Source organism: Misgurnus anguillicaudatus, chromosome 25 (assembly GCF_027580225.2).
Source record: "Misgurnus anguillicaudatus chromosome 25, ASM2758022v2, whole genome shotgun sequence".
NCBI classification, from domain to species: Eukaryota; Metazoa; Chordata; class Actinopteri; order Cypriniformes; family Cobitidae; genus Misgurnus; species Misgurnus anguillicaudatus.
The window spans coordinates 10,122,568-10,135,945 of record NC_073361.2 but is presented as its reverse complement, the minus strand read 5'-3'; the positions used below and the strand labels follow the sequence as shown (position 1 = coordinate 10,135,945).

At 40.8% G+C, this 13,378-nt stretch overlaps 1 protein-coding gene across 1 annotated transcript in view; it reads right to left on the bottom strand.

The window, feature by feature from the left end:
• fars2 (phenylalanyl-tRNA synthetase 2, mitochondrial) overlaps nucleotides 1-13,378 on the bottom strand; it is a 175,593-nt gene that overhangs the window by 102,366 nt on the left and 59,849 nt on the right. Inside the window, exons 2-4 of the mRNA XM_055181755.2 lie at nucleotides 10,853-11,491; nucleotides 10,372-10,534; nucleotides 10,156-10,287 (exon numbers count right to left, since the gene is read on the bottom strand). Of these exons, the coding sequence (XP_055037730.2) occupies nucleotides 10,156-10,287; nucleotides 10,372-10,534; nucleotides 10,853-11,491 (934 nt within the window). The remainder of the gene's footprint in view (nucleotides 1-10,155; nucleotides 10,288-10,371; nucleotides 10,535-10,852; nucleotides 11,492-13,378) is intronic.

Below are 13,378 nucleotides of genomic sequence, written 5' to 3'. Positions count from 1 at the left end.
TCAGGTTGAAGATGGCTGCAGGTGGGCATTGGGCCAGTGGTTAACACAACTGTTTGTCATTCCGTCAGCCTCGTCCTCATTGATTGCTGAGTCAGGCATTTCAGTATCCTTGCGTTCGCTACGCTAACATGTGCAAGCTCCCACACACACCCACTCAAAGACGACACACCGAGTTCAGATGTGGAGAGACACATAGCAACCGCAGGGACGTAACAGATGATTTGATTGCCGCTCAAAAGACGCAAGAAGTGATGCTAAGTGATGCTGAACAGGTTGTAAGTTACAGCTTTACATGCGTTTACGTGACAGAATAGCACAAAAATAGCATATTATTGTGTTAGAGTTTACAGAAAAGAAACTATGAAGAATTCTCATGGTTCAATGATAATACCTGACACTTGAAACACCAGCTGTCTTCTGGCAGGAGGGTGTGTCTGACTGGTATGTGCAAGCAAGTGTGGATTTCTTTAGTATGATTTATAAATGATGTAGTGGACTGTCAATTATTAGTCACAATTAATATGCAAACCTATTTTCCAAACAAAAACATTGCCAATTTAATACATTTAAAATCTGAATACACGTAATACATTAAAGGATTAGTCCATTTTCTTAAAAAAAAATCCAGATAATTTACTCACCACCATGTCATCCAAAATGTTGATGTCTTTCTTTGTTTAGTCGAGAAGAAATTATGTTTTTTGAGGAAAACATTCCAGGATTTTTCTTATTTTAATGGACCCCAACATGTAACAGTTTTAATGTAGTTTAAAATTGCAGTTTCAAAGGACTCTAAACGATCCCAAACGAGGCATAAGGGTCTTATCTAGCGAAACAATTGTCATTTTTGGCAAGAAAAATAAAAAACATGCACTTTTAAACCACAACTACTCGTATTCCTCCAGTCCTGTGACCTGCAAGCGCGACCTCACGTAATTGCGTAGTGACGTAGGAAGGTCACGTGTTACATATGTGAAATGCACATTTGTGGACCATTTTAAACAATAAACTGACACAAAGACATTAATTAGTATCATTCAACATACAACAACGTCGGAATGGTCCTCTTTCTCCACACTTGTAAACACTGATGCGTAGTTTCTTATTCGTCATCCTTGACCTCTTGACGTGATGATGTATTATGTGAGGTCACGCAGGCGCGTCACAGGACCGAAAGAAAACGAGAAGTTGTGGTCTGAAAGTGCATATTTTTTATTTTTCCCGCCAAAAATGACAATTGTTTTCTCTAGATAAGACCCGTATGCCTCGTTTGGGATCATTTTGAAACTCTGTTAAAACTGCAATTTTATACTGCATTAAAACTGTTAAGTGTTGGGGTCCATTAAAATGAGAAAAATCCTGGATCCTTCTCCGCAAAAAACACAATTTCTTCTCGACTGAACAAAGAAAGACATCAACATCCTGGATGACATGGAGGTGAGTAAACTATCTGGATTTTTAAGAAAATGGACTAATCCTTTAAGTTATTTAAAAACTGAATCCACTAAAAAACAAAAAATGGCACTACCTGCAGATTTTGACAAATGTCATTTCGTTCCCTTCACATTGGCTGCCTACTGCCTGCTGTTTTTGAATAAAGTTTCAACTTTGCCGACTTTCGGTGCTTGTTCCACTATGCTGTCAATTCCACAATTCCCCACATGTGACGATCAACCCCTGAAGAGAACAAACTGGAAATCCATTCACTCTATAGTACTCTTTTTTCCTACTATGGAAGTGAATGGGGCTCACGAAGGGGTTGGTCACAAACATTTCTCAAAATATCTTCCTTCGTGTTCATCAGAACAAAAAAATGTATACAGGTTTGTAACAACATGAGAGCGGGTAAATGATGACAGAATTTTAATTCCCTTTAGACAACCCTAAAATGATTGCCGTTTTAATTTGACCCATCATGCAGGTCTACACAGATTCTGGTTTATTTGTTTCAAGCTAAACCAGCTATGAATAGCAACAGGGATATCACATAATAATCACCCCTTGAGATAGTCTTTAGTATTTTATGATTACCATACATTTTCCTTTGATCTTACATCTGACCACATGCTGTTACAAACACAGCCACACGTTACTTAACACACATCGGATAAACAGGACTGAGTCAGATGAACTTGATTATCTCAGCTAAAATGAACATGGTATATATCACCAGGCAGCTGTGGGTGCTTTTCTAAATGGGATGTAATTTACTGTTCATTACACAATGCAAGCCTGGGGCACTACGACAAAGCCTTCATTTTAGAAAGTAGGCCAGAGAAATGCAGAACATGATGAAGGGAAACCGAGTAGATCTTGTTCGCTTATTTTTCTCTCCTTGTCTATTGCCTTCATTCCTTTTTTTTCTTTTCGATGGCATTATCCCACTCTATTTGGCCCTATGGTATTCCAGTTGGGTCTGGAACAAAACAGTGCACAAACAAATGTTTGCTCTAACAGTGCAAACCTGAGAGACCAGATGTGAGGTGTGAAACTGTGACTGGGTGTAAATCTGTATGTTTCCCTATTTTATGAAAAAATAAACAGGTGTGTGTGTGTGTGTGTGTGTGTGTGTGTGTGTGTGTGTGTGTGTGTGTGTGTGTGATAGATGACAGACGGGCAGACAGGTTAATAAAAAAATGCTGAATTGTCAAAAAAAATGTAGGGTTAAACCTTATCCAGGTTATTTTTATAAGATTTAACCATTATTTGAATCACATTTATTTTAGAACCTTCAACTGATCTGCTAGTACAAATGTACATTATTTATCTATAGCCAATAAAGCATCACTATAAACTGAAGAGAGACAAAGAATACAGACAGGAATGAGAGCCTGAGAAGAGCAAAAGCTGACTGATTAAAAAACTGCCAGCTCGTCAAAAAACCAGCATATCCTGACAGAAACGCTGTAATGAGGCCAAAGACGCATGTGTGTTTGAGAGCAAACGCTTGAATGGGAGCCTGTCACAACTGGCACATGATTTATTCAGTGCGGATGGGTGGGGGGTATTAAGGATTAAGACTAAGATTGAAAGTGCCACCTGAACCAGAAAGAGAGCTCAGCTGGTACCTTCCCCATCTACCAGCCGCCTCCCGCTCCCCTACTGTCCCAGAGGCCCCCGAATGCGTGACTTGAAGGGCCGTTAATTGTCACCAAACACGGCTTTAATCACATTCCCCGGGCCCCCCGCCCTGTGGGGCGTGACTAAACCTCACCCACACCGCAGACGCGTGCCATCATTAACACGGGTCCCATATGCTGCGGACAGCTCCGGCAAGGTCCCACAGGGCTCTCTTTTGGGCCCGCTTCGGAATCAATGTGTCCAGGGATTACACGCCGCGCTCTAATGAATACCTAAGTGGATCTACTGCCAAACCCTGGTGCTGCACTAGTTCCCCTCCTCCCCTTTCATTAGTCAAACTCCACCCCTAAACCAAACACACCACCTCTGGCACACTTACGGCACGCTTAGCATATGGCGGTCACGCTCAGAGACGAATAAATAACCTTTTAACTTCCCAGGACGCCTGGTGTTCTTTCTTTTCTCTCTCTCTCTTTCTCTCGCTCGACCCTGTACTCCCGCCGACCGCCATGCGCTTAATGCCGTCTTCCTGGCAGCTTTTTATTGTCTCTACTCTGAAGGGAAAAGAGGGAATGTGTGAGTGTGGACGAGTGCGTAAAGGGAGGGGTGTGCGAGAGGACTGAATGAGAAGTTGCCATAGCAACGGAGACACACTGCTATGCCGCAGTGTAGAAAGGCACAGAGAGTTTGTAAGAGTGAAAATGAGAATGGGGGTGAAGAAGAACTGTGGAGGGGATTGACAGAATCCCTGCAGTCCAGAGAGGAAACAGGGAGGAGAGGGCTGGAACATCGAGAGAAGTCAAAGAGGAGACTGAGTGCACACAAGTTTGCGTTCGCTTAAGTATGACGACAGCCGATGCAGAGGACGGTCAGTTGTGATAAAACTCCAATCCACTGCAGCAGGCAGAAACAACTTTTTTTAACCAAATGAACAACTGATAACTTTAATACCTAGGCTAGTGTTAAGAACAGTTTAAAACAAAAAACATTTTAGTCTTTGCAATCATTTATGAAATTGTAATTACTTGCTTTGTCTTTGAAACAACTTTCTTTTCCTTATGACATAAGATAGCTCTCTTTGTCTGCCAAAAAACGGATATAATCAAGTATAGCTGGTAATGCACTGTACTGCAAGTCATTTTGGATAAGGGCGTGTGCCACGCATAAATGTAATTATATGTAGAACACTGCCAATTTCCAATTAATTCCTAGTTGATAAAATCAAATAGCTAACCCTAACGTTTGCCTCACTGAATATAATTTTCTCTACAAAATGTTATGATACGCGAAAAGGATGGGTTGTAAATGTTGTAACGTTTGTGAGTCTGACATATAAAACAAATAACATTTATAAAGATGTTATCCCGCTGTTACAGAGACTTTAAAAGATGCAACAGAATGCAGAATGAATCTACAATATCTCTATTTTGAAATACCACCTCAGGGTAACTGAGATACCCCCTCAGATCAATGCAAAGACGCGATTAGGCATCCTGCGGTACGGTACACGCGGTAAGCGCTGGTCGAATGGTGTGGAGCAGATGGCACATTCCGCGCGAATTGAGCGTTCCACGCGAGTTGAAAAATCTGAACTTTGGCGGATATCCGCACGCGTTAACCAATCAGGACCTTGCTGTAAGTAGTGATGTGATTACAGGAAGCGAGCAGAGTGGCGGAGTCTCAGCGGAGTCGCAAAAGCCCCTCCCATGATGCGAATTTCCGCGTGAATGTCTTAAATGACTAGAATTTCACGCGCGAATGAAGCGAGTGAACTGAAATGTTCAAGCGTCCAACTACCGCGAATAGCGCGTTTTTGCCGCCTCTACCGCGGCTGGTGGGAATGCACCATAAAGGTACTTTTGATCATGTCTATCATGTCTATACAGTATGTACCCCCACAGGTTATGATACATTTAATGCTATCTTATAGCAATTCATACGCATTTTACAAGATGGTTAATTTGTATTAAAGAGCACCTATGGTCCGATTCATGATTTTACATTTCCTTCGATGTAGAAGTGTGTATTACTACATGTTAACGATATGCAAAAGGTACGAACCCCAAAGTAAATAATGACGCGAGTTATCGTCTCCGATGTAAATCTCTTTTCTTGGACTACAACAAACACACGGATTGTAGGCAACAGTTTACTTCATGAGATTAGTGACGTAGAAAAAATCGACATTATCAGAACTCCTCCTGCTTCGGATTCAGCCTGCAAGTTAACTCCTGTTAGCATTGCATTGTGAGCGAATCTTTCAAAACACGGTAAGGAGCGTCACATTTCCGGCTGATGTCAGAGGTATTCAGACCAAATCACAACATACAGATTAGCTGGCCAATCAGGGACACAGCGCTTTTCAAATCGACGAGTTTTGTACAAAATCAAAGCATTTGAGGAAGGCATGATATCTGTAGCTACAAAAATGTACGGTATGTGGAAAATAATGTGTTTTTTGACCATAAACCACGCGAACATACGTATTGTATTATATTGAATACACAAAATAACGTTGTTATTTAGCAATGAAATAGGTCTCCTTAAATTTGTACGACCACATTCATACATTTTTGTACGATTTGCCCTGACCCCTGTGGGGTTAGGGGTGGGGTTTTGTTATTGTTTTTTTATGTTAATTGTTTTTGCGTAAAAAACTTCATACGAATTAGCCAACTTGTAAAATATGTGTGAATTCTCGTGAGATCAGACTGGATACAGTATAGACCTCCTGTAGGACCTGACATTAAACAACAACAAGATAATCTGCACGTCAACTTAAAGGGCACCTATTATGGGCTTTTTACACCATGTAATATAAGTCTCAAGTGTGCCCAGAATGTGTCTGTGAAATTTCAGCTCAAAATACCCCTCAGATAATTTATTATAGCATGTCCAAAATGCTCCTATTTGGGTGGGAGCAAAAACGCAGTGTCTGTCCCTTTAAATGCAAATGAGCTATTTACATCCTTACAAACAGAAAGTGAGCGCTTTTACTTAAAATAAATCTGATTAATACAGTCTAACACAATAGTATCTAGTGGACAGAGTACAACAAGCTAAAGGTGGAAACGATGGTAATGCAGGACTGTAAGTGGGCGGGGCTTTATCAATGTGACATCACATTGATAAGAGAATCAAAACGGCATGTCTAATGAGACTGCTTTGGATTAATGAAAATTAAAAAACAAGTAGCGAGTGGATTTTTTTCACCGAAGGGTGGTTGTGTTCACACACGGCCAACACACATTATAGGTGCCCTTTAATACCGATATCTTATTACAGAATAAATTAAAATAATGTCTTTAAAGATACAGCGGGGCTCATTTAAGAAGCTTTGACAGTTATTTGGTTAATAAGACATTATCGTTGACACAGATTGTGTGGGTTTGTCGAAATCCATTATAAACTCTTCTGAGAATCAAAACTTGATTAAACATGCCCTGTAACCTAAACGGGAAGGAAAGGTACGTGCGCACGCTGCCAAAAAAGACGCCCGTAAGCAGATTTGTCTGAGCAGCAAAACCTTGAGGAGAAAGGAAGGCCTGCTGACAGCTGTCTGAAGACATGAGGGCTTTGTTTACCCAGTTGTGAATATGCATTGCCACTCGAGTGGGTGTACACAGGGATAAAGCAGTGATTGAGTACAGGCAGAAAGAACAGGAAGTGAGTCGCAGACTCGGTAATCTGTACTCCTATCAAGTGCGGCACCGTGAAAGACACCAAGTTCCACTGAGGGCCAATCAAATCAGGATTACGGGTGTCCTTTCGGTGACGAAACGCAAGCCAGGTTTTGACCAACGTGAAAAAAGTGGACCAAAAAAAGAAAACTCTGTTTATGCTTTTCATCAGCGACTGACAGTGCATTCAAGCAACCAATGTTTTCAGTTTCTGTGTTGCTTGAGAATTGAATCCATGACCTTTGCACTGCTAACACGGCAATGCTCAACCAGTCACGCTACAGGAACACTAATAAGCCACTGAATTTAAAGAAAATACGTTGTTTTTTCTCTCAGTCCACAGTTATAGAGACCACATTCGCACAATAAGGTACAAACTGTATAAGACATGAGATCCATAAATACAAAGTTATTTACAAGAAATTGTGTGTGTTGCCACTATAACGCAGTCGACTGAGAATGTTCCAGTGCAACGGAGGACATATGCTTGACCGTGAGTGGTTTGAAAAAGGGAGACCGGAAGGGTGGAATGAAGAATAAGAAATAAAGTGAGAGAGACGCAGGCTCCTTAAGAATAGCCTTTAGATAGAAAAGTATTCAATTATTGACATCCTCAAAATGCCAGAGCAAACAAGAGTACCTGAGGAAAGGACAGAGAAAGATATGCTTTGTCATGGAAGGGCACTATGGTGGCCTAATGTACCTAACATTAAATACCTGCAAGACTATGGATTTACTGGGAAACTACATGTTGTTATGGAAATTCACCCTATTCACTGCTAATGAGTTTGAAATATGGTTAAGTTTAGGAGTAAGGGCATGGTTAGGTTAGGAGAATGAAAAGCCTTAATAGGCTGGCTCAGGCACAGGCATACTTTAAAACTTCACCTCTGGGATGAAATAAAAAATAAAATGTACAATAGGATTTAAAATCAAATCACAGTAATAAAAATGAAATGTCCTCAAAGAAAAGTCAAACAAATAGAGCGAACGGGGTAAAAGATAAGGGTCCTTTCTTAATTGGTGTTAGTATTAAGCATATGTTAGGTTTTGGGAAGGGGTGGTGTGGTAGATCGGATAAAATAAATTTGAGGTGGTTAATATCCCAAGGGTTTGGGAAAAAATACATGGGGATCCCCAGGTTAGGTTTTAGGAAAAGGATGGATGGGAGGCTAAAAATATATAAAACCTTGAGATCTTTTTTGGCACTTCTTTATGATCAGATGTGAATTGCATTTAGGCGAACCAGTTCAAAAGCACTTGTAGGGACAATTTTTTTGGTTTTGGTGGGAGGGAGAACAAAGAACACAAATGGAAAATTTAAAGGAGTGAGAGAACACAAAATCCTCTTTTAACCCCTATTCTTTTCCTAAACCCAACACCCTAATCCCAATGTTTTAGTGTTTTAATTCCCCCCTACCTATCACAAGAATGCCGCACAAGCCCTGAAAAAGTGAAGCCAAAACGTCTCGATCGCCCCCCAGTGACTGGTCCCAGTATAAGTCATAAACCCCGCATCCCCCATGTAATTCAATGGGACTTGAGACCAACTAAACAATTTAATTACACTTCAAATATCTTTTTTCCGAAGCTGGTTGTGTGCATTCTGCAAGAGCGAGGGCGGAGCCTTGATTTCGCGGTTTACTTCCTGCTCACTACTTTGCAGGACTGATCCCGAAATCGCTACTGCGCAGACTCAAGACCCAAGATGTCAGTAACCCTAACCCTAACCCTAACCCTAACCCTAACAAAGTTTTAAAGTGTGCCTGTGCCTGAGCCAGCCTATTAAGGCTTTCATTCACCTAACCTAACCCTATCCCTAACCCTAACCCAACCCAACCCAACCCAACCCAACCAAAATTTTAAATTGTTTTGTTGAGTTCCACAGTTTAAAGAACAATCCAATAAAAATAAAACAATGCGCAGTCTCTGTATACATTTTAATATACACACTATTTTTTATTTTATTATATGGCTCCACCTTCATTCAAAAAACGTCCAGTCAAAGGTACGAATCAGAATTTGTTCATAATAATCAGTGTCGATTAAGTCAAATGTTATGCTTAAAAAATCACCAAATTACCAGCGCAGTAAAGAAAAAAAGAGATCACTTGTATTGGAGTGGTGCTGTCAATAATTGGCCGTAGCATGTACCACATGTCTGGTGTGCAGACAGCTGGGGAACCTGTGCTGTTTAACATAGACCGGATCGATGAAGAGTGCAGATGAGATTGAAGAATAAAGTGGCAGTGAAAAGTGGACCAGTAGAGAGGGAGGGGTGGTTATCCTGGTCTTGTCCGTGGGGACGAAACACATGTCTCTGCAGTCACGCATGTCCGTCCCTTCCCCTCCCCCTTTTATTGGAACGCCCAGCTGTCCCTCGGGTGGGACGATCCCATTCAGTTCATGAGGTCTGGTTGCCACACACAGCACTGAACAACACCGCCATCTACTGGCAGAGGCAGAATGTCATTCAGTCTGGTTCAAAGGTGTGGCCATTTGAACTGGTGGTATATTAGCTTATGTGAAGGTATACTGGTGTTAATCTGCACACTAAGCACATTATATAAGCATATCAGTCCTGTTTTCTAAAATTGCAGCACTTTTTTTCGGTTACCCGGTGTGCTGCCCATCTATTTTGAGAGGATCTAATATACATTGAGAGAAGTTTTCGTTATTAATGACATTCATTTCAATGGCAATAGCTCGGGCTGTTATGTGCAGAGCTGAAGGTATACGCTGCCGTCTTCATGAGCTTTTAATGGAGCCATGATAAAGTCATATAGCATAGTAAAGCCATGGTATGAGACTGATCACTCATCACACATTAGACGTCTTTATAGCAGAGAGGCAAGAGAAAAGTCTACATTACGTGACTAAGAGCTTTCATAATCTACCAACTATTCATATTTTATACCCTGCCTGCAAACAATTATAACAATACAAATCCGTTAATAGATGCACTTGTACTGCACTGTGGATAAAAGCATCTTTCAAATGCATAAATGTAAATAAAAACATGCATGTAATTGCAAAAATGAATGACATCACTGCTGACTAATGCATTTATAATTACTGTATATGTTTATGCATTTGGCATCCAAAGTGACTTCCTGTGCATTCAAGGTATGGGTTGTGTATGTGTGTTTCCTGGAAATCAAACCCATGACCTTTTGCATTGCTAGTGTGCTGCTCTACTAGTTGAGCTAACATGCACATTTGCATAAACTTGATCTCTAAACTTCAGCCTATGCTGCAGTCACTCGAGTTGCCTCAAAACGGCATTGAAAAGAAATTAATTTAATTAGCTTCGATTTGCTTCATGCTTTGTTATCTATGTGAACCCACTAGGCTTTAAAGTAGGGTTTGCGTATGATTTTGTGTGTTCACAAACCTGAGTTGACCAGTTCTTGCTCCATCACCCCACAGCCCAGCACCTCCAACCAGTCGCCTTGGAAACGCACTTCCATCTCAAAGGAGGGGTGTGTGAATGGAAAGTAGCAGTCAACCCAGCGGATTTCTAAATCTGAAAGACGAGACAAACAGATGGAAGAGAGCTGGACAGAAAAAGTGAAGAAAAAGTGCGAATAGCGCACGATTCCTACGGTACCTTCACCGAAAAGGTGTCGCACGAGGCGCGTGAGTGTCTGTTTCAGATTGAACTCCGCAAGTTTGACAGCCTCCAGCGTGTGTGCTTCCTGTTTCTGAGGCGTACGGTGACCACCACGCTCGAACAGGGACAGGTCCTCACCATTCTTTACTTTGGCAAAAAGCTAACACAATTAAAAAAAAAAACATATACAGTATAAACAAAAATGTATGGTATGTTTTTTTAATTTCTATAACTTGACAGTTGAAGTTGAAGTTATGTTATAGGAACAACATTAAAAGTGACGAAATGATGACAGAACCTTTATTTTTGTGCCTTCTAATTCATTTAAACAAGCGATTTCATATTTTCACATTCAACCGCATTCCCAGTATAATTGCATTATGATTTCATCATATCTTTGGGTGCAACACCTCAACAACCTATTCATTAAAATCGGGATGCTTTAAATAACCTCCTTTCACCAGATAAAGATCCTAACCTCATGGTTTGAGAAAAGCCGGACTCCCTCCATCTGGTGAAAAACTGGATAGTGACTGGAGTCTATCTCATCTCGCCTATACACATCTCCAGCCAAAAGAAAGCAGTCAAGCCCCGAGCGCACCAGCTCTTTCTGATGGGCGGAGGTGTGCGCCCGCAGCATGTGTGTGCGGTTCAGGTAGTAATTGTCTCCTTTTTTTCGACTGGGATGGTCTGGCGGAATGAGCAAGCTGTCGAAGTTTTGCTCCACCGTCACTACTGGGCTGAGGTTGTCATGTACCGAAAAGCGTGGGTTTCCTGTGCGACCCACGTAGGAGCGGTAGAAATGGTCTTTGATGCGTTCTTTAATAAGCCACAAGGGGTGGTGTGGACGGTTGTGAAGTTGGCAGCCAACTTTGGACAAGATCTTCGCTGTCACATTGGTCATGTCATCTCGCGGGTAGACATGGCCTAAAACTTCGACAGAGTTCTCGTTAATTCGTGGCTGAGGGGTGGAGAAGTTCCTAAAAAGGTGGAGTGTGTGAGGCACAGCAAGGGCATTAGTCTGTCGACAGTTAGGTGACCAATGGTGGGTAATTTGTTTGAAGAAGGGGAGGAGAGTCAAAGATCTGCTGCACCTCATAGTAGTTGATTCATGAGACTGTAAGAAAAAAAACAGAAATACTTTAGTTGTGTAAAACTGATGTTTTAGCTTTGTTGACTTAGGGCTGCATAACGATTAATTGTTACTAATTGTTTGCAAAATAAAAGTTTCTGTTTACATTATATATATATTTGTGTGTGCACTGTGTATAATAATCATGTACACACACACACACACACACAGGCCTTTAAATGGTCTCTCAGTTTAGTTCTTTAGGTTACACAATCATGGGGAAGACTGCTGACTTGATAGTTGTCAAAAAGACGACCATTGACACCCTGTACAAGGAGGGCAAGACCCAAAAGGTCATTGCAAAAGAGGCTGGCTGTTCACAGAGCTCTGCGTCCAAGCACATTAACACAGAAGCAAAGGGAAGGAAAAGATGTGGTAGAAAAAAGTGTACAAGCAATAGGGATAACCGCACCCTGGAGAGGATTGTCAAAAAAAATAAAACAGGCAGCTGGAGTCAGTGCTTCAAGAACCACTATGCAAAGACGTTTGCAAGACATGGGTTTCAGCTGTCACATACATTGCGTCAAGCCACTCTTGAACAACAGACAGCGTCAGAAGCGTCTCGCTTCTGGATTGCTGCTACGTAGTCTAAAGTTATGTTCTCTGATGAAAGTAAATTTTGTATTTCTGAGGAAAATTAGGGTCCCAGAGTCTGGAGGAAGAGAGGAGAGGCACACAATCCATGTTGCTTGAGGCCAGTGTAAAGTTTCCACAGTCAGTGATGGTTTGGGGTGCCTTGTCATCTGCTGGTGTTGGTCCACTGTGTTTTCTGAGATCCAAGGTCAACGCAGCCGTATTCCAGGAAGTTTTAGAGCACTTCATGCTTCCTGCTGCTAACCAATTTTATGGAGATGCAGATTTCATTTTTCAACAGGACTTGGCACCTGCACACAGTGCCAAAGCTGCCAGTACCTTGTTTAAGGACCATGGCATCCCTGTTCTTAATTGGCCAGCAAACTCGCCTGACCATGGCTGCATGAGTAATAATGATATTACGCAGTGCCTGAAAATAGTTCCCTGCTACTAAAAGTTACCAAGGGGACTATTTTCAGGCGCTGAAAATGGGCCTCCTGCAGCCATGTTACGGCAGCAAAGTCCTTGATTATGACGCCAGAATGAGAGTTTAGTTCCTAGCCATATCTGCCTGGAAAATCTCAACTTTAAAATTTTCTGTCAATCTTAGTACACGATGTAACTACAGAAGAGTCAAGTTTAAAATATAAAAAATATCGAAACTCTGTTATTTTTGAGCGCGATGCTAATGGTCTAATCAGATTCAATGGATTGTGCTAAGCTATGCTAAAAAGAGATCAGCTGAATGGATTCCAAAACTGTAAAAATCAAATGTTTAAATGTTAGGGGAGCTGGAAAATTAGAATATTTTAAAATAAGTGGATTGTCCCTTTAAAGCCATTTTTTTAATATAGTTAAGTATGTGCATTTTCAGAATGGTTAGGTCCATAATGAAGAAATTTCCTTATGAATGTGCATACAAACATTTTAATAAACTAAATATTAAATGATCTTTGAAGAGATATCCTTTCTCAATTTGTTGAGTATTATTGCTTCTGGTTAGTGCATTTTAATTTACAGAATTCTATACAAAGTATGTCTACAAAAAACTTCCATAACACATTTCTCTCATCTAAAATAGAAAACATGACTAAAGACTGATATTTTCCTGATGTCTGGTTTAGGAAAATATAAACAGATTAAATCTAGGTTCAATATATTGGTAATAAATGCAAGGTTATAAATTCATGGTTATAAATTTGTAGGTATAAAAAATTATATATTAAGTTTTGACTGCAAATATCACATCCATAACTGGAATCTGATGATTATTAAAGTGCCACTGGGGGAAAAATAAGG